General features: G+C 36.4%; 1 protein-coding gene across 3 annotated transcripts; it reads right to left on the reverse strand.

Moving 5' to 3' along the window:
- Positions 1 to 7,273: 7,273 nt before the first annotated feature.
- On the reverse strand, positions 7,274 to 19,660 carry LOC121410889 (low-density lipoprotein receptor-related protein 2-like). Of its 3 annotated transcripts, XM_041603250.1 has the most exons (11): positions 19,453 to 19,660; positions 17,626 to 17,677; positions 16,662 to 16,822; positions 14,700 to 14,861; positions 13,105 to 13,269; positions 12,162 to 12,363; positions 11,432 to 11,757; positions 9,619 to 10,465; positions 9,191 to 9,268; positions 8,895 to 8,983; positions 7,274 to 8,459 (listed from the first exon to the last, which is right to left on the reverse strand). In XM_041603250.1, exons 1-11 carry the CDS (start codon positions 19,564 to 19,566, stop codon positions 7,791 to 7,793), a joined length of 2,865 nt encoding a protein of 954 aa, XP_041459184.1. In that variant the 5' UTR covers positions 19,567 to 19,660; the 3' UTR covers positions 7,274 to 7,790. The 3 variants fall into 3 exon arrangements, with proteins under 3 accessions (XP_041459184.1, XP_041459183.1, XP_041459182.1); XM_041603249.1 differs by having other exon boundaries at positions 7,274 to 8,983; positions 9,619 to 10,444; XM_041603248.1 differs by having other exon boundaries at positions 7,274 to 8,983.
- Positions 19,661 to 22,724: the final 3,064 nt, after the last annotated feature.

Below are 22,724 nucleotides of genomic sequence, written 5' to 3' on the forward strand. Positions count from 1 at the left end.
ATTTTCCCTCTAAAGAAGTACTTTTTGTTTCAAAGTTGAAAACAATGTGGTGGGGTTAAGGGTTATGTAATGGGTCATCAATACATGACACCACCATAATGTCTGACTCATTCTTCATTGGCCTGGGGGTGGTGGCTCAACTTGCCCCTATGCTCAACTTACTCCCGCCTTTCCCTACCTATTATTTTCCTGTATTGCATAAAGTTCTCAAAAATATCCACATTCAGGTCAGATTATCAAAACGTATCATCTAGCACTGCACGCTCGTATTTTGATTGAATGAGTTATGTATATCTCAATATATATTATGTAACAAGCTACTTAAAATCCCCAATTCAGGACAGTTTATCAACCATTCTGGCTCGGGATTTGCGCTCGCATTGATTGTTGAAAATATATTAACTCATTCATTTTATTCATAATTACAAACTCGCTTCAAATGCCAGCTGGTGAGTTGGCTCAGTTGGTAGAGCGTTCGTCTAACAACCGCGAGGTCGGGGGTTCAAACCCCGGCCACGTCAGACCAAAAGACGTTAAAAGATGGGAGTTGCTGCTACCCTGTTTGGCGTTTAACGATTAAAGGGATAGGGCCTCGTCAATCTGGCGCTGCACAGCGGCTGCCGGGCCCACGATCAATTGGGCAAAGCAAATTTTCGGAGTATTTCATTTCATGTCTATTTCGAACAATGAGTTATGGATTTATCATTTATCATTTTTTTTACTAAGTTTTCATGCCATAATATTAACAGATTTCGCGCTCTCATTAGGCTTGTTAGATTAATAAGATACTGATTTAATAATAAAATTGTCGCTTTTTTCATAAAGCAATATCTACAATTTCATCTCGCGCTTAGGAAGAGAAAAATAGGGAGATTCTTGTTTTTCCTCATCAGAGGTATTCATTACTGTTAAAATCAATACACAAACACAATAAATACAATATACAATTAGTTTCACATTTCACAAGCCTTTGATTTCATTGTATTGTTTTTATGTTATTTTGATCTTATTACTTTTTTCAAGAAATCACAAATTAGTGACTAATTATCTTTTAAATTCCTGAAAACAAAGAAAAATAACTGAATTTCTTTTAGGTAAAATGAACCAGCATGTAAACTCTATAAATCGTATATCGTGCGAAAACCAAAATTACGTTCAGAAAGGCCAAGTATTCATTTTCAAAGTCGTGGCCAATCAATGTTTTATCATTAGATTGAATGTTTTAATTAAACTAGATCTTAGTGAAATAGCTTTGTTTCTGCCAAAATAATTTCACTTGTGGACAATGCAACAAAACATGATCTCGAGTTTCAATTAGTTGACAATGGTTACATGCCGTGTCTGATGTGATCTTACATCGATCTAACTAAATTTTCTTTATACGGCAATTCCGATGCAGTAATTTCAAATTATATATCTTTACTCTGTTATTAAATAATTTACCAAACTGAAATTAAAAAAAATTGCTCCAATCATATTCTTCTGCAAGTGACAGCCTATCTTGCTAAAAATATAACATGGTTGGGTGTAATTTTTTTTAAATCTACAACATGTGTGTATAATTGTTTTGTTTTTGATATTGTAATGTCAATCAAGTCACCGGTTTTAATTTGAATAAATTTATCGTTTTGCATTCGTTGATCACCGTGATTTGCAAACTGAGCAATGTTTAGCTTATCGAACCAATATTTTGGAAAAGCGGTTTTAATTTTAGAAGGAGATATATAAAGATAATCATTTTCATGTGATAGCATAATGCTCTTAGGATGTCTGGTCCTATATGTCAAAACTCAAAGTAATAATAATGAAACATAACAGTTAAAAAAATCCTACAACGTGCTAGAAATACAGACCCTTTTTCAGATCGGAATAACAAATATTTTAAGCTCGCGCTTCGCACACATTATTGATTTTCGAGATAAAAAAGGAACTTAAAATGTCCAGATTCTAGGTCGAAATTTGAAACACACACGCGCATGTACATTTAAGATACGCAGCTTGTTCTTTATGTAAATCATTATCCAGTTTCAGATCACAATATCAAAAAATTTCTACTCGCATTATTAATGTAGAAAGATTTCCAATTTCTCATCCTTTTCAAGATTACAAGAAGTGCTTAGAATTTCCATTCTTCAGCTAGAAATGTCAAATTTACTGCTCGCGCTTCGCGCTCACATGATTTGATTGTTGATATATGTTACGTCTTCATGGCTAACTGCATGCAGCCGTTAATTGGTCCCATTTTATCAGATCAAAACGTATCTCGCAGTAATTGTTAAGTTGGATACTACATCTCATTTAGGATCACAAATATTGCCAAGAATGTTTACATTTTAGGAAAAAAATAATTGAAAAAAAAATACCTCGCGTTTTGCACTCGCATAATTTAAATAAGGGCTATGAGAGTATTATATATTAATGCTGATTTATGAGAATAAAGCTTAAAATTGACGATTAGATCTATCCCTTTAAAGAAACAAACGAAAATCAACTTCGAGCGGCCGATCGGGAAATATGAGGCTAAAAAAATTCCGCACGTCCCCCCTACTGGCGAAGGCTGGGTCCACCCCTGATAGAATTCGAGGTAGCAATTCTTAACCTTTCAGATCAGCTCCCATTTAATGATTTACCCAAGGCTTTTTGATTGGGGTGGGGAATTTTACAGAGTTTTTTTTATAGAGGTATATAGTTTGGAGACCTTTACTACCTCTTTTAGATATGATATTCTTCTATCTTCATTATTTCATTCCTTTCTTGATTTTTTTCGATGTATTACTTGAAATATAGAACGGAGGGCTGGTCCAAACTGTTCCATATGGCGTCATTCTTTAAGTTAGGATGATACATAGCGAGGATGTATACAATTGGGAAAAAAGTGAGAGAGAAGAAGATGGAGAGCGTGAAAGAGAGGAAATATAAGAGAGATTATGTAGGACTAGAGGGGGAGAGATGGAGGGGGAGGGGGGATAGAGGTTGTTAGTTCGAATCCCACTCTGTCGTCTCCACTTTGAAAAAGGCCCGAGAGTAATCTGTCGTCTATAAGGTCAGCCACTACGACTGCTTAAACTAGACGTAAAATGTTCATGTTAATTGATTATATACCAGCTTGGTGTTTACCAGAAAAAAACTGTCCTTCCGAGTTCCTACAGTAGTTATCATAAACAGAAACAAAAACGGATAAAGAGTATGTTAGAGAGAGGGAAAGCTAGAGGGGAGGGGAGGGGTAGGGAGAGAGAAGAAAATCTCAGAAGATTCATCGGATAGAAGGGAGGCAAACGTAACACTAATATTTAAATATGATGGATGGATGGGTAAGATTAGATCAGATTAGATTAATAGATAGATAGACAGATAGATCTAATTGGTTCATTGATTTAAAAAATAAAAATATTGCGGCACATAGCCGAATTGCGACGAGAGCGCCAAACACATCTTATAGATTATATACAAGAGTTATCTTTTGCAATGTATTCAGAAAATCAGGAAAATGATATAACATCTCCTTTTCTTTCTCTTTCTCTTTCTCCCCTTTTCTCCCTTTTTGTTCCTTGTCTTGAAACTTTTTGGGTGCCTTGGCTCCCAACCTCCCATCTATACTTTAAATTATTGGTTGAATTATCTTTACGTGATCGAGTGTAAGAATAAAAGTTCACCATAAGGGATAAGGCATTTTTCAATCTTCATCCAAACAACTGTTTACGAAATGACACCAGAGCCATCTTAAAAAAGAAAGATTAAGTCCATATGCATACAGAGTTATCAGAAATGCATGTAGCGTTTCTATTTATTTTAATGCAGGATAAAACAGCACCGTCGCTTAAATGCCTTGCTCATGGGCATAGGTACCGTGCCCGGGATCGAACCCTGGACTTTCAAATGTCTAGTGAGCGCCTTAGATCCCTCGGCCACGGTATCCTCCATATCCATCTCTATATGGAAACGATAACGCTAACGATAAAACAGATTCGGAAGGCTATAATTTTGTCAAATTTTTTATCTGGAATAGAAGGAATAAGCATAGCGCCATCTTTCGATGTCAAAGATTGCGTTATTACATATTAAAATAAGGTTAACAAAGAATGATTTCTCCAGCATGTAATGAATATTTTACCTTTTTAGTGGGCTGAGAAAAAAAAAACACTTCTGGAGTAGAGAGACTTTAAATTGACTGCCTTTATTAGGTTCGGATGTTTAAAAGGACTCTTTACTGAAAATAATATGTTATAAAAAGAGAGCTTTATCGCACTAACAAAAATCTTCAATAATAAAAAATAAATGACCTTTTAAATGTTCGCATTATTTGGTGAAACGGTTCCATGCATGTCAAATGGGAAGTTGGAATGATATCATCTTCCCATTTGTTCTTTCCTATTCCATGATACTTTGTTTCAAAAATTTTTCTCTCTCCAAGAATGGAACAGAAGGAATGAATTCTGATCATTGCTGAAACTGATTTTGTTACACCGGAGACATGTTTTACCATATTTTAAATCTGAGATAATCATGGTTTTGATTATGTTCATCTCAAAGGATAATTGGGACAGTATATCTTCATCCCACCGATTACATATTCATAAGGGCAATGCATTCAACCGTTTTAACAGAATATCGCTTATCTTTAAATTGTTTTCATTGCTGAAATCTTTGAAATTTGAGGTTAAATCATATAGGTAAGCTATAATTCGATCTACAGTGCGTATCAAAAAAAAGTTTACACTTAGAAAAAATCCTGTAAAATTATACATTTGTAATATCCTGAATATTTTTCCACATTTTAACATTGGTACAGGTCCATTTAAGCAAATGACGTTAAAACCGTCGAAAAATATTTCCGCTTGAGTGAGCACCACTTATGAAAAGTTAGTGAAAAATGATTTGCGCAGAACTTTGAAATAGTTATGCAAATAAAAGTAGACCTTAATCATGAATAATACGTGGAATTTAGCTAGTAAAATTGATTTGAAGATATCTTTTACCTATTTAACTTGTTTCTCTTCCCAAACCACTTCGAGGAGTGCAATGCGCCCCACCCCACTCCCCTACACACCGAGGCCATCGGGACGATATTATTTTGCTTTACACTGAGCTGTGATTTACATGAAATGGATTAGGCTTGATTTTCATTTTGTTAATCATTGTCAAGCTTGGAAAAAGTGTGGAGAAACAAGTATTAAATAAAAAATGAATTGCAAACCCACTTTAAATGATAAAAACTTAGTGAAAAAATGCTAGAGATGTCTGATATAAACTTTGGTTCAGAAATTCAGATTCAATTATGTCCTCAGATCCAGCAGGCACAAAAAGGGTAAAACTTGTGTATACTAAGTATTAAGATTTCAATTTGGGTGGCAAAATTGTTAGACAATGCTTGAATGTATCCGTTTTATTTCAATTGACTAAAAGTACAAGGGGAATGTATGAGAAATGTTTCGCAGGGTAAGTTTGATTTCACCCTTTCCCCTTGACACAACGTACAAACGGGCATTTCTGCGCAAACAGATTTCTGCGAGCTTTACAAAAATGGACAGTGCTCACTCAAGTGTAACATTCTGTCAAAACTTTCGCAAGAGCTATATATATATATATATATATATATATATATATATATATATATATATATTGTGTAAAGAAATGGATGAAGAGAACAATGGTAGGCGTATCTTAAAGCAAGGTTCCCCAGAGCTATCTACCCTTTGGAAAAATTGGTGATGCCGAAAAAATGCCTCTGCCGGGAATCGAACCCGGGCCCCCACCTTTGAACGCCGGTGCCTTAACCACTAGACCACAGAGACGGGTTAGTGGTTAGGCCGACCCTGATCCAATTGACCGTCAGATTTTCGACACCATACCAAATATAATTTCCTTTGTCGGGTGAAGTTGGGTTTTGAACAATGACAAGCCGCCATGCCTCAGCTGGATCACTAACCACTAGACCACAGAGACGGGTAAGTGGTTAGGCCGATATATATATATATATATATATATATTCATATATATAAATGTAAACAGGCATCCACTCTTTAATATAAATAGAGAAAACGGATATATATATATATATATATGTATATATATATATATATATATATAAATATATATATATATATCATCCGTTTTCTCTATTTTTAAATCAATTAGACCAAAGCCCCATAGTTGTAATCTGTTTACACGAAAAAAATAACTCTTGAAAAAGGTCATTGCCTGATCGAGGGGAAGTGCAGAAACTTCCAAAAGAAATAAGACAGTTTTGCTTGCTTATAATATTGTTTTCTCTTGAAACAAATAATTTTGGCCGAACACAATGCATTTTTTCCTGTTTCCTTCAACATGTTCAATATCCTGATCCATCCCTATACTGGCTTTGTATAGATATTCCTTTTGGAGTTGTGGAGTTGTTTCCAAAACAAGGGGGGGGGGAATAGGAAAAACGTTCTTTTCCTAATGATATTTTGCTACTGTCTTTTTTGTATCCACTGTTCATCGTTTTCTCCTACCTCCCCTCTTTCATTTATCTTTCACTCTTTCTTTGTTTCCCTCCCTCTTTCTGCCGTCTTTATACCTCTTCATCTATCCCTTCCTCATCCGCTCTCCCTCCCTTCTCTTGTATAGGCGTACTACAACAGTTCCACAGTAGCAGTGTAATTACATTAGCATCATTTTCATTGTCATTTCGTGACATTTGCTTTGCACCTTGCCTTCTTTGTAACAACGTTAAATACTATCCGTCTGTTTTATCTCCTAAATTATTAATCCAGATCAATATTACGGTGCACAGCCTTTAAATTGGAAGAGATAATGGTTCAATTTTCATTGCATTCTAGTTTCATTTAAACAAATCGTACATCATATACTAGTATACCAATGCTTACTTTAATCATATAACGATAATATGGGACTTTGTTCATGACAGGGGAATTCCTGTTTGCATGAGGTTTTTTTATCATTCTGTAATTTCGACTTTTCAGAACCATTACTTTCACCGTATTTACCATAAATATGAAACGAGTAGTTTGTACAATTTTCCCCTGAAAATCTTTAATTTCTCCTCGAGTTTACTTTTATTTATTTTGTTTTCCTAGTATTGAAAGTATATTCGCTCCGTTCTATTATGGATTAATAATTTATTAACATGCAGTAATACTAACATGAAACACAATGACATCTTAAACATTCTTCGCCTAAGGCCAATTTTAATGATTGGTTTACAAGATATCTAGGAAGTAATCACTCAACGTGATACACTTTTTGAATTTGACAATAGAATATAACAAAAAAATCTTTAAAAAAAGTAAAATGCACAATCAAAGTGAAAACTACAAATGAACGAATAAGATATGTTAGAATAATACTGAATTGTGAGCATCCGTTAAGAAAATTTTGTTGAATATTACAACATGCTTGACGTTTTTGTCAAATTATTTAAAACAAAATAACATTGATAACAAATGACATGTGTACTTCAGAAAACGGTTTTATCAATAAGTCATCAACTTTTTTTACCAATGGCTGAGAAATTGTGCAGATGAGGTTCAATTTATATTGCATAGGCTGTGACTCAAGCAAATATATTTTCATTTGAAATTTCAAAATCCATTTTGTACCATACAAAACATGGTACTTGGAAGGACCAATACGAAGCTGAAACCTTCTAGAAAACAATGCCCTTACTGTTGATCAAGAAAATATAATCCGTGTGCATTGGATACTATAAAATTTAATTGCTTGAATTTCCGTATTCATTTTGTGCAGTTTTATGGGAAACCTACTTTGTCGTTTTAAACTATCGTTTTAAACTATGTAGATTCATTGACCGTCGATGGCGTAGAGGCAGTAACAGATGATGACGCAGAGGGTGAAGGGGTTGTCGACGCAACATCAGTATTGACTGTCGATGATGCAGTTGACGAAGTGAATGTCGACGCACCATCAGTATTGACTGCCGATGATGGAGTTGACGAAGTGGATGTCGACGCATCGTGAATACCTCCTTCCACTACGCCCACATGTTGAGTAGCCACGAGATCCTCCTCTTCTTCATCCGAATGTGCATAGTGTAAAGAATTTGAAGTTGGTTTTGACGCAACATAATTATTGGCCACCGATGATGCAGTTAACGAAGTGGGTGTCGACGCAACATCATTATTGGTCGCCGATGATGCAGTTGACGAAGTGGGTGTCGACGCAACATTATTTTTGGCTGCCGATGATGCAGTTGACGAAGTAGGTGTCGACGCAACATCAGCATTGGCTGATGATGATGCAGATGATGAAGTTGGTGTCGATGCAACATCATTATCGGCTGCCGATAATGCAGTTGATGAAATCGGTGTCGACGCAACATTATCGGCTGCCGATGACGTAGTTGAAGTTTTTGTTGATGCTAAATTCGTCTTCGACGTCGTATCAGGAATACCTCCTTCCACTGTGCCCACTGTGGCAGGTTGAGTAGTCATTAGATCCTCCTCTTCTTCATCCGAATGTGCATAGTGTAAAGAATTTGAAGTTGGTTTTGACGCAACATAATTATTGGCCACCGATGATGCAGTTAACGAAGCGGGTGTCGACGCAACATCATTATTGGTCGCCGATGATGCAGTTGACGAAGTGGGTGTCGACGCAACATTATTTTTGGCTGCCGATGATGCAGTTGACGAAGTAGGTGTCGACGCAACATCAGCATTGGCTGATGATGATGCAGATGATGAAGTTGGTGTCGATGCAACATCATTATCGGCTGCCGATAATGCAGTTGATGAAATCGGTGTCGACGCAACATTATCGGCTGCCGATGATGTAGTTGAAGTTTTTGTTGATGCTAAATTCGTCTTCGACGTCGTATCAGGAATACCTCCTTCCACTGTGCCCACTGTGGCAGGTTGAGTAGTCATTAGATCCTCCTCTTCTTCATCTGAATGTGCATAATACTGCTGCGAAGCAAAGATATAATCGATCTGGTCTTGAAGGTAAAGCAAAGTATTCTGTAAGTCTGTGGAAAAAATGAAAAGAACAATCACGAATCTTGAAGCCTACCTATAACCTATGATAAATTATACTATTTTTTATTTTTAGTCAGGACTATTTGTTAAGATATGCATTTTTTTCATCGCATACATGATTATCGATTGATATGTCAATTTATTGTTGAGTAGATTCTATATTCATTATTTATGTTTGAAGTTGACTTCTTGCGTACCTAATTGCTCCAAATTTGTCACTCGTTGCTCAAGAGATTCCACAGCCTCAACCAAAGACCTCACAGTCCCTTCAAGATCTATTATAATGAGAAAGAGATTAAGGGAAAGAGAGAAAGAGAGAGAGAGAGAAAGAGATAAAGAAAGAGAGAGAGAGAAGGGGAAGGGCAGAAAATAGAGAAACCGAGGGGAGTAAATTATTCTCAGAACGATGATAAACTTATAATAATTATGAAAGTGTAAGTATGAATCAATATTTGTTAAATCATCCCGACAATGAATTAGTGGTATCATATTCTGTAAGAAGATATTCGAATAAAAAAAGGTCAATGATGATTATCTTGGAAGAAAGTTTCACTCCTGAAATGGAAAGCTTTTAATGAGGATTTTGTTATGATTTGGCCTGCCAACCACACCCTCCCTTACTTACCTATAAATGGAAGAATACAGCCATCTTCATCACTCCCATTGCTGCAGTCGGTCTTGCCATCGCATCTTGTGCCATAGACGCAATAGTTGTTGCCACAGTCAACCTGTCCGGCTGGACATGTAGTTGTTGTAGATGGACAACCACTTTCATCTTGTCTGTTGCTGCAGTCAAACGTACCATCGCATCTTCCACCAACAACACAATAGTTGTTGCCACAGTCAACTTTTCCTGCTGGACATGTAGTTGTTGTAGATGGGCAACCACTTTCATCTTGTCTGTTGCTGCAGTCAAACGTACCATCACATCTTCCACCAACAACACAATAGTTGTTGCCACAGTCAACCTGCCCAGCTGGACATGTAGTTGTTGTAGATGGACAACCACTTTCATCTTGTCTGTTGCTGCAGTCAAACGTGCCATCACATCTTCCACCAACAACACAATAGTTGTTACCACAGTCAACCTGCCCAGCTGGACATGTAGTTGTTGTAGATGGACAACCACTTTCATCTTGTCTGTTGCTGCAGTCAAACGTGCCATCACATCTTCCACCAACAACACAATAGTTGTTACCACAGTCAACCTGCCCAGCTGGACATGTAGTTGTTGTAGATGGACAACCACTTTCATCTTGTCTGTTGCTGCAGTCAAACGTGCCATCACATCTTCCACCAACAACACAATAGTTGTTACCACAGTCGACTTGTCCTACAGGACATGTAACTAGGTTACAACTTTCTTCATCCAGTCCATTGTTGCAGTCATTGTAGCCATTGCATTTATGTCTTTCAGAGATGCAGTGACCGTCACCACAGCTAAACTCTCCCTGAACACAAGCTGAAACGATCTAAGAGAGGGAGACAGAATACATTCTCATGAGAATGGTCCCTCATCAGGTTTTCGTCAATTGAGGAAAATTACACAAAAATATTTGTACGTTCGATACCGAAACCGACTCCCCCATTTTCCTCAGTTCTGACTTCACTACACATACTGCTCAATTCATGATATACATTTTTGTTTAGAACATTTCATCCTTTCAAATGAAACTAGAAAACAAAGCTTCAGGAAGGTCGAATGTACATGTAGTTTCAGAGCATTGCTCAGTAGTAAAAATGGTACCTGATTTATACGGAACCAAAACTATGGTAACTTTTCCATCCTGACAAACTACCATGGTAACATGATTTAATAGTTTAGATACAAAATAATGGAAAAGTTGCCATAATAGTAAGTCTCTATGAAGCGGGTCCCTTAACCATGTCTAACATATACATGCAATTACTTGAAATCAGTCATAACAATGGAGCGTCGATAATGCTGGACAGCGTTATGATATCAATGGCTTTCCATCTAGGAAACCGAATCTTAAAGAGACCCGACATCCCTGGTTACTAAATGTGAATTTCGTGGCGATTCATTCTTTGTGGATAAAATGATTTTATACAACGTAAAGAAGGGATTTGTGATTTTTCAATTTTGTCTCCGGACATTGTCTGATTATGTATCCCATTCCCCAGAGCTTAATACGTCATTGGCAACCCTGGTAAAGAACTTTTTTTGATGTCTGCCCAAACATTATCTAACATAGAATTAAGATCCTGAGGATCAAATATTTGGTCGAGAAAGTGAAATTTAGATTTAAACCTGCACTGTGTCTAACAACTAGGTTAGGTTTCCTTTTTGTCACAAATAATTTATCTATTCATTCCACATGTTTCTCTTTTCTCCCGTGAAAGCATTATCTTAATATTTTGTGTTACAAGATGAAAAAAGAAAGCATATATGTCGTGTCAAATTACGTCGATCCTACCGTTTGTCCGCAGTTGGTCTCGTCCTCACCAAAGCTGCAATCTGGTTCTCGATCGCACCTCCAGTTTTCAGGTAGGCACCGACCATTGAAGCAAGAATACCAGTGCTGCGGACATCTTCTCTGACCACACCCGTCTTCATCCTCTCCGTAGTAGGATTTGCAGTCGAATGCAAATCCATCGCAGGCCCGGTAGAGAGGGATGCACTCACCATCAAGGCATTCAAACTCCTCCTCATTGCATTCTCGATTACAGCCGATTTCATCGTCTCCGGGCAATGGACAATCAACCACCCTGTCACACCGTTTTTCTCTTCCGATACACTTTCCTATATAATAATATAATACCGAATTGTGCTTAATAGAAAGAAATCACCTGCTCCTGAATGTCACAAAGCAGAAAGAACGATTCCCGATTATTAATGATATCGTCAAATATGAGAGTATATGACTTTGTGTACATAATCAGCTGCCTGATTCATAATCGAATTGAGTGCACGTGTATGTGAACATTTTTGTACATTGCATTTAGTGGATTTTTCAACAGCATGATAAATATGACATATCTTAAAATATTACTTTATTTGTCAAATGTACAAAACTGAATTTGTTTTAATATATACATATATATATATAAGTGTACCACAGTGATATTGTAGGATTGTAAACAAATACAAATTTAAGTTTTGTTTGTTGAAAGACTAATGAACCCTAACAAACAAATCGGACCTACCGCTAGCGCATCTGAACTCTTCACTGAAACAAGTGGTGAAACCGCATGCTTTCTCGTCATTCCCATTGGGGCAGTCTAGCGCACCATCGCACCGCCTGTCGCGATGAAGGCAACGATAGTTTGCCTCGCAGTAAAATTCTTGTCGAATGTGGCATCCATGATCATCTGTACAACCTTCTTCATCTTCACCCGAAGGGCAATTCTGACCGAATTGTAATGGTAAAATATGAATCCATAAAGATGCTGAATCTTAACGTTCAAATCAAACATGAGCAAAATTTGATTTCCAGTTAAAATTAACATGCAATGGTTCTCATTTTGTATACAGCACTTTCTATGATAAAAATAGGAATTAACATAAAATGCTTGGTCAAGGGCATCGAATCCCTGACCTAACCTAACATCTTAGGCAAGCGACATTCAGGAGCGCGAATTTATATTCCTACGAGCTTCCTTCCAGTTTTTATCCTATTTTGCATCCTTTGAAGCAGATTATAGTCTTTTATTTTTATTTGTTCGAAGTATCCCTCAAACGAAAACAAAGAAAATAAAGTACGTGTTTATATTGAGATTCGAACCTACAATCTTGACATTGATAGTGCAAGGACTACGCCATAAAGCTACGCTGGTTGGTTATACTATTACTATTACAACTACTACTACTACTACTACTACTACTACTGCTGCCACCACTATACTACTACCACTCCTGCTACTACTAATGCTATTACCACCACCAACACCACCACCACTACTACTACTACTACTACTACTACTACTACTACTACTACTACTACTACTACTACTACTACTACTACTACTACTACTACTTCTACTACTACAACTTCTACTTCTACTACTACTACTTCCACTACTACTACTACTTCTACTACTGCTACCCTATTCTGCTCCTTCTCCACCTCCTACTATATGTCACACTAACCTTCTTTCCATCACACAATTGATCATCAAGAATACAAGTACCATCATCACATCTGAACTGCTTATTGTCATCACATGGATAAGTATGCTCTGCACAACCGACTTCGTCATCGCATTCGTAACAATCACAAAGGAGGTCGCAGATCAGGGATCGTGTGATGCAAACCTATAGATGATTATGAGGTACAATGTGTTTGTCATAATGGACCATTATCCTACATTCGACACCTTAGGCCTCCTATCCGTGTTCATCATTACTACTTAAAGATCAGGGTCTTTTAGAATTACACGTTCCCTCGTGGACTGCTACGGGAACACACCATTACAGTATGTTCTACGTTAAGGGATATGAAGTTGGTTGAGTGAAGCGCCGCGATACACACCCGCGTGCACTGCCTGTCCACTATCCTGATTTGAGGGAAAATCCACCTCTTGTCACTAACAGTTGATATGTCAGGCAGGACATATCAACTATAAGTCTGGATACCCTCAGTGTTTCATTTCTTCATCCTTGTCGGCCATCGACACAAAGTATACCATTATCAATAATTATTACGTATTACGTAGGGGTCCATTAAATAAATGACGTAGAACTTTGGTATAACTTATTTCACTAAACAACTTGTACTGTCATACATAAAGGTCAAGTACACCTCATATTTTTTTATTTGAATCAATAGAGAAAAATCAGATCAGCATAATACTGAATATTTCATCAAAACTGGATATAAACAAGAAAGATATGACATTCTAAAATTTTGCTTATTTTTCACAAAATAGTTGCATGCACAATTTAGTCACATGCATATGAGATAATCAATGATGCCCCTCTCTCACTAAGTTTGTTTTTTATCATTTGAATTATACAATATTGAAATGTTTACAAATTTGACAATAAGAACCCACTTGACTGAACCATAAGATGTTGGACAATGGTAATTCCAGTGTTCAGGGAGGACAATGAGAAAATTAGAATATTTCATATTTCATATAAAAACACAAACTAAATAGTTAGTGATGTCATCAGTTCCCTCATTTGCATAACTAAAGGGATGTGCGTATAACTATTTTGTGAAACTAAACGAAAAAAAGTCTTTAACTTTCTTATTTATATCCGATTTTGATGAAATTCTTAGGGTTATGCTAGTTGGATTGTTCAAATTTTTTTCATCTAAATCAACTTTTGTTGGGGTAGACTTGTCCTTAAATAATAAAAAATATCTCGCTCCCCAACCAAACTTTGCTTGCTTCTCTTTTCACCATTTTTTTTTCTCAATTCCATTCTCTTCGCACTCCCTTTACTGTTTCGTCGGTTTATTTTTTTAATCCCAGCCATGGCGCAATTTCATTCAGCAATAAATTTATCCACATTGTGCTGCACTCGACCCAGGTGAGGTGAATGGGTACTCGGTAGGAAGAAATTCCTCGAATGCTCGAGCGCCCGATCAAGGTAGCCGTGCTAAAGCCGGGGTAATAATAGCAGGGCCCGCTGGGAGAACAGTTTTCGGAACTGAAGTGGCTACCCTGGGTGAATATGCCGCTATTATTATTATTAATGCCTATTTATATTATTTTCTCTTCAATAATCAAACTTACCGAATTATTACAGTGGAACCTTCGGACGTCACCAGGACATGTAACTCCACAAAGTGCCTCAGTCTCATCCTCTCCAGTATATTCACAGTCTACTGGATCACCATCACACGTTGAATCCCAGGGGATACACTGCCCTCCTGAACATTGATAGGTGCTACATGGCTGGGTTCAAGATACAAAATAATTTCTGTATTGAATTCATTCTTGTATTCCCTTTAAGAAAGCAATGTAGCGTAATGAAAAAAAGTATAATTGTTTTTTATCGGATGAGAGAGCTGGTAAGAACTATAATTGAAAACTAAAAATTAAAATTAAAAATACTTTACACACAAGGGTAAAACCAATACTTATACCCTGCTTCTGTAATGAGCTTAAATATCACTTGAAACAGAGCAAGGAATGAAGTGTGAATATGAGGCCCGTCTTACAAAGAGTTGCGCTTGATCCGATTAATCGTAACTATGGAAAGCCAGCAAAGTCAACATAATGACATGCACGATTGTTAAAAAAAATCCAGATATAGAATGTATATCCATAAAGTCATTAATTTTTTGACAATTTGGTCTTTTTCTTTGTTTACAAAGGACATTTTGCAAATTTCCTGTAGAAAAAAATTAGGACACTGATGGATTTCCATAGAGTTACGATTGATTGGATCAATCGTAACTAATTGTAAGACGGGGTCCCGATGTCACAGAAACCGTACATAGATGCAAAGGTAATCTTTTTCATGAAAAAGGTCAGATATCATGAAATTGCACAAATCAAGGACAAACTGTTCTTTTCACACGATCTTATTTTTGTTTGAGGCTCGTGTTTTGATCCCTCAAAATTACCTTTATCTACTCATATTCAAGTTGTATCTTTGAACCGGCTTATTATGCCCTTTTAAGAGAATTCGATTAGATTCTATGTTTTCGTAATAAAAAAGCCGCAATGAATCACAACTCATTGTAGTAATGAGTTCGCAAATGTTGAATCCCGTTTTCACAGATCATGAGATCAGGGGCGTCGATCCATTTTTAGATTGGGGGGGCAAAATCATGAATCAACGTTCCAAGGGGGCTCGATCACACAAAACAAACAGAACTCATACACATACACACCCTCACACATAGGTCTCTCTCTCTCTCTCTCTCTATATATATATGAGATAGAGACACATATCTCACCAACATTAATGCGAGCGCGAAGCTCAAGCTGATTTGTTTTATTATACTGACATGAAAATATGAAAAAGGTACCTGTTTAGGACTGTCGTGAGGAGGATACATAAATAATGCGAGTGCCGAGAGCGAGCTAAAATTTCTTTATATTCTCACCTGAAAGCTTGATATTCTAATCATTTTTTGTACCAATGTTTAAGATGGGTATTCAAAAGAACATTGGATGCGAGCGCGAAGCGCGAGCTGAAATTTTTGATATTTTGACCTGACAGCTAGTTTAAAGGATGTTTTTAATAAAGAAGATATATATCCAACAAAAGATTATTGCAAATCGAAGCGGGAGATCTTCTGAGGCTTAGAACTGAAAACAGGACATTCTATTCACCCATTTAATCATGAAAAGTGTGGGTTTTGCTACAGTAATGATGCGAGCGCGAAGCGCGAGCTAAAATTTTTTATATTCCAATCTGAAAAGCGGGCATTTTGAGCACGGTTTTGAATAAGGAACGAGTTGTGTATCTCAATCTCGCTTGCTGATTTCTTTGTAACATTACAATCTTATTTTATTTTTGCACATGTGGAATTATTGGGGGGGGGGCAAAACGATATGTTTGCCCCCCTAATATTTTCATCGCCCCCGTGGCCCCAGGATCGACGCCTCTGATGAGATGACATACAGGTAACTGCTCCCATGTGACACCCCCGATACTTTTTAATGGATTCTCGCTGGAACTTTCTATATTTTATGCTTTCTCTGTATCAGGTGAGACGTAGTATTTTTCGAACGGGTCTATACCTCTTCAAGGTTGTTTGCAGAGCAATACATGGCATCCTCGTCATCTGCTGTTTGGGCATCATCTGTACAGTCAGGTTCACCATCACAGACTTCTCTCAGTCGTACACAACCACCGTCACTGCAACGGAACCCCCGAGACCCGTCATATCGCTGGCAGAAAGCTAGTAAAATAAGGATATAGTCAAAATACAAATACAAATTAATATCATCAATTAGTGCAATTCTACCAAGATAGTCTTTTCCTTACCCGGCATATGCAACATTTTGATAGGTTCCCTTTTTTCTTCTGTATTCATGAATACAAAATCTAGCCTATTTATACATAGGGTATCCATTTCAGTATTGAATTATGCAGTGAAACTCATATTTTCAGTTAAAAATTAAAATAACACATAAGGTAGAATCAAATGAAATATGTACCGATTAGGTCCTACCCATGGTGCGTATGAAAAACCATTGAAAATGGACAGGTGGCAGAATATCACTGGCGGTCCTTCCCCTTTCTTGGCGCCGCATTTTCAAAAAGTGCAATCCCGGTTAGAAACTCAACTGGACCTATGCCTTTGCCGATGTGTCTCACGCAATTAAAGAAATATAAATCAATGGTCTTTCAAGGGTACATTAAATGCCGCCGCTCACAGAAAAATCAGGTCATAGAAGTCGTGTGTTGTGGACGCCAGAACTGGCGTCGCACACATGCGACCCACCAGTTAGAAATCCACTGCCAAACGCGGTTCTTTGTACTAGGTTAGTTTACTAATACTAAACTCGCACTAGTGTGAGTGATCAATGGTAATCGTTCAGAGTTTTGTTATATTTAACTACCAAAAAATTAGATGTTGAGAATAACCCATATTGAGACTCGAGTCGCAAATATATTGCGTATGATCAATGAAATAATATAAAAACTTTTCAAGAGCGCCATCTTAAGCAAAGCAACGAGTAGATTGCATATTTTACTTACGGAGTTTCGAAATGACATCTGGTTTGATTTGTCGCTTGAATTTTTCAATAATCTGTTTAGAGGAATTTAGAAAATTGTGAAATCATTATGAACTGATGATGTACTGACTTGATTGAAATCCACTTTGTACCTTTTCTACAATATATCCGTCGATGTCACATTGAAAAAAAATCATTAGATTGAGAGACATTTGTTAAACCTGCGTGAAGCTTACATTCATTCATAAGAATCCACGCACATTGGCTAACGAAAAAAAAATCACCATAAGTGCACATCTATATACGGTATATCTATACAATAAATATTTGTTATGTATCCACAACCCGAGAGCCGATCGATGCTGCAAATATATTAATATGATATCGTATTTGAGTAAGCAAACTGCCAGAATTTTATACAGAAATGTTAGATGTATGGTTCAATAAGAAATTGTTTTTACTTAAAGAAGAGAAGAATAAAAGAAATGAGATCATTTTCAATAATAGGTTCATCCGTTTGAAAGGGCAAACATATTATAATGAAAAGCTGTTTTTAAAGAAAATTTATAAACTCCATCATATTGTAGATAAAGATGGGAAGATTAAGTCTATCTCGACCTTTCAAAAAATGGGTTTGGATCGTTTTGAAATAGAAAAGATACTCGAAATTTTTAATAACATTCCATACTTTTGGAAGGACTCGCTGAAAAAAGGGGGTCAAAGTTCCATAGATAGTGAGTTAATTTTGGATTTTCAATTAAAAGGCAGGACTTTTGACTTTCAAGACATCACATCAAAAAGAATATATGATATTCTTGTAAGTATGATATCGGATATACCCCAAGCATTTAAAAAACTTGAGGAAAAATATAAAATAACAAAAAAAGATATATCTGATATTTTTCTAAGACCACGAAAATCGACTCTGAACAGCAGACTCAGAGAATTTCAATTTAAAATATTACACAATATGCTATACACAAAAAAATATTTATATTTATTTAAAATTACAACAGATGATTTATGTTCATTCTGCAGTAAAGAAGAAGAAACATATGATCATATATTCTTTTCATGTGATAAAATAAAAACTATATGGAAAGAATGTGGGAACATGTTTCAACTCCCTATCATTACAAATATAGATTAAAAAAAAAGGTGTACACGTAGGCGTGGAAGGGTCAACTAAAGGAGAGGCTCAATTATTAAATTACATAATAATCCTCATAAAGTATATGATTTTAAAAAATAGTAGAAACACAAAAGATCCACCGACCCTTAACCATATTAAGGAAAAAAATACAAGAAGATGGACTTGAAGAAAGAAAACTAGCTGAACAGAGAGGTCTATTAACAAACCATTTCAGACACTGGGACAAGTTTATTTTCTAGGGATGCTGAGGCTAAGAAAGTTCAAGCATACAGTTAGACTGAAATGGAGGGTAGGGTTGAGGGGAGGGAAGCAGGTCGCGCTTCCTGGGCTTGGATGGGATGTGGGGGGGGGGGGCAGTTGGGATGGGAGGGCTTTACTTTGTTTACTCATTCAGTTCAATTGCGTCACTATAGATTAATTTGTTATAACTATTTTGTTCCTGATGACTCGAATGTTATATTCTGTATTTTTTTTTGTACAATTCTTTTTTGTATTATGAATAATTGTTTATTTGACTTTGTGAACAATGTTTTGTTAATATACTATTGTATGTATAATTTTGAACTGAATGTTTTTATAAATATTACTTCAAAAAAAAAAAACTTTAAGTGAATGGCATTACAAACACCAGTGCAACGTGGTTAGCAAGAAGGTTATCTACTCGTTTTTACAATCGTCATGTTCGTATTTACTTACCGTTGTTGCATCGCTTTGATCTAAATTCTTAAGACTGGCTGCAGATGAAAGGTGAACGAAGGAGACGACGACGACGGCCAAGCATGGTATGAATACGGCTTCCACAACGCCCATAATGAATGGAAGCTGAACCGGTAAATGCGACTTGGACGAAGATGTGGCTTATCCAAGGATTCAATAGCGACACACCCTAATACTGCTAAGGTTGTCGTGCTTCAACTTCGCAAATTACAAGGTGTGGTGAAACCGGTTTTCCGCTCAAGTGGAAAAGAATGGGGTGGAAGTAGGTCAAGCGAAAAGGTCAGCGAAATTCTTTAAAGCCTCAAAGAAATTTCATGGAAGAATTATCAAAGTTGATAATGATTATGTATGTAATCCTAAGGACAGTGATTCCAAAGTGAAGATGACAATTTAACGTGAAACGAAATCATTACCTTACTTTTTGCTTGAAAAGAATGTAGCCATTTTTTCATTTAATGATGTAACGCTAGAATGCACAAACAATTACCATCACTAACGTATTCACATTGTGTGAATATTTTCAGAACAAAGGTTTCCTTTAACTACCTAAAGCAAACTTGGGATTTCCCAGACATAGCAACAAACAATACTTATGACTGGATTCCATGTGATATTAACTGGCTAATTGAATGCCCCTTTCTGTTCAATAGATCCCAATTAAACAAACATTCCTTGATTAACAAAAGCACAGTATAACTGTATCGCATTGCTTGCAATCGGGGGGGGGGGGAGGGCGTGCCCCCTAATTTTTTAATGTGTGTCTAATTGATTAAGGTCTCGTCCCTCTAGATGGGCCAAATCTCATGAAATTGCCGCCGCTTTTGATTTTCCGAAAGAACAAAACATATACATGGATGAACCAAGAATTCTAGATCGGCCCCTGGATAAAACACTTGATAGAATACGTGAGACGATCGTTTGTAATATAGCATTTTATTTGAACATTTTCACGATTCTCATAATTGTCACGAGAAAGCGAAACCTATTTTTCTGAGTGATATAAAAACTGTTAAATTTAATTTAGTGCGTTATGATGGACTTATGTCTCTTTTTAGCTTATGATGTATATCATTAGCCAAGCAATAATCCTTGAGCGGCATCTCATATACCAACTTTTCCATATAACACGTATCATACGTATTGTGCATTTTTTTTCTCCATATAGCAAAAAGGCAGACAGGTATTAAAAATGTTTCTTAAGGTAAACAATATTTTGGATAAAAAATCCCCTTCTGAATATTTGTTATTTTCTTATTTTGAATGTGTATGCTTGGATCATCACGGGGCCTCAACCATTTCGTCTGACTTGGAATAAATTATGGTGTACTATGGTGGCATATGACATTCATCTGTGAAGGAATGAGCAACCATATTTCTCATACAGGGCTCATTGATGTGTGTGTGTTTCAACGAAATACTTATTCCTTAATTTTCCTCGCTATCTTATTCCTTTTTTGTGCATTTGTTGAAAAATCTAATTGCTTTCACGCAATTATCATCTGGGAGGAGTGACATGTCCTTTGAACCTGTAGCTACTCGGCTATGCAAAGAACCTGCATGATACCAAAGTTTAATGACAAACACGATGAAATAGAACGTCCTGTCATTAAAACACCCCACGCATCTAATCACAACTGACTGCTCTAATATACTCACTTTATCATACACGCCAGCTGTTGGGTAGACAAACCAAAATGTCATCAGCTTAATAGCGAGAAGGATCGAGTTTAGGAAATAGGTCAAAGCGTGGCAAAATATCTGATGATTAAGCATCATAAAAGTAAATAAAGTTATTGAACAAGGCGGATGAGAAATTCATATTTAAAGTGAACAGATATGAAAGAGAATTCATTGATTCGATGTAAAGTATACATAAAACAATTAGGCTTACAGTTTATCTTCTACAAGTTCTCGAGAGGTCTCGTATTTGCTTAAAAGGTGAAAGAAACATCTGTAACTAAACGAATAATACTAATAATCATAATCACATGAATAAAACGGGGTACTTCTAAAACGCCAAATCCACATGGATTATTTGCTCCTTGCGCTATGTCTAATGGTCAGATACCTAATTAATTCCAACATTTTTTAACCTCTGATTTCATGACAAAAGGTATCTAAATTTTCTCTCAATTAGCCCCCCTCTCTCTTCTCATACTTTTTTATCGTAATTATGGTAACACATGAATGAGTGGCTGTATTTTTGTGTTAAGTTGCTATTCATTGAATTCACATTAATACAAAATCATTTTTTAAAATTTCATAATACATATGAAATATATCCGAGCATGGACCAATGAAAGCTGGACATTCATCGGTGAGTTAGTGAATTCACTAACATCTGATTGTTATTGTCATGTGAATAACATTCTCTTCATATTTTATCTCCTGTGATATCATCATGGTCGCCGTCAACCATGAGTTACAGAAGCTTTCGGTGATTAGACATTTAACGTTAGACAAATTGTATGCGCAGAAGGTAATAAATTACCCAAATTCTCTGAAATTAATGTGCAGTTCTGGTTTACAAATAAGTATCTTAGTTCCATGTTTTTTTTATTTGGGAAAATGTATGAATATTTCGAGATACAAGCTGAAATGAAATTGAAATTGTAATTTATAATTATATTTTAAAGATTTCCTCATGACATTCCAGAGATACATGGTGGGTTTCTTGTAGGGGTCGTCTCCCTCTCATTGTTAGTAAGGTCATTATGAGTGTGCAGAAGTGTGCAAATCGATGATAATATATTTGATATCACAAAAATCGTCTGCTTCTCAATTTGCTGTTCCAAAACTGAACCATCATAATTGAAAGGTAATTGTTACAGGACATCAGCCAACAAGCGCTCAGAAGAGGAAAAGGATTCCTTTGTAAAGATCAGATTCGCCTCGGTAGCCGCTATTGTCAAAACACCTGTATGTTCTCATTAATATGCACATAATCAGGATACGGCGACTATGATTGCATCAAAAGAATGCTCGCGTTAATCGTCCATTTCTTATAGGTCCATGGAACAGCAAACCTGGCACCACCCTCCCTTCCACATTCTTATTAAAATAACAAATGAAATGATAATAATAATATTTTTGATTATCTATTTTTAACAAAAAAACTATGGTCCGTCAGTGGCCCCGAACATTTGGGGGTAAAGGACGCATTTGTCCCTCCCATCTAATTTAAGATATCCCCATTTTTTTTAATGCCGTGCTTATTTGTATTTCGCTGGATCGCAATCTTCTTTTTAACT

The sequence above is a fragment of the Lytechinus variegatus genome, chromosome 3, assembly GCF_018143015.1.
Source record: "Lytechinus variegatus isolate NC3 chromosome 3, Lvar_3.0, whole genome shotgun sequence".
NCBI lineage: Eukaryota > Metazoa > Echinodermata > Echinoidea > Temnopleuroida > Toxopneustidae > Lytechinus > Lytechinus variegatus.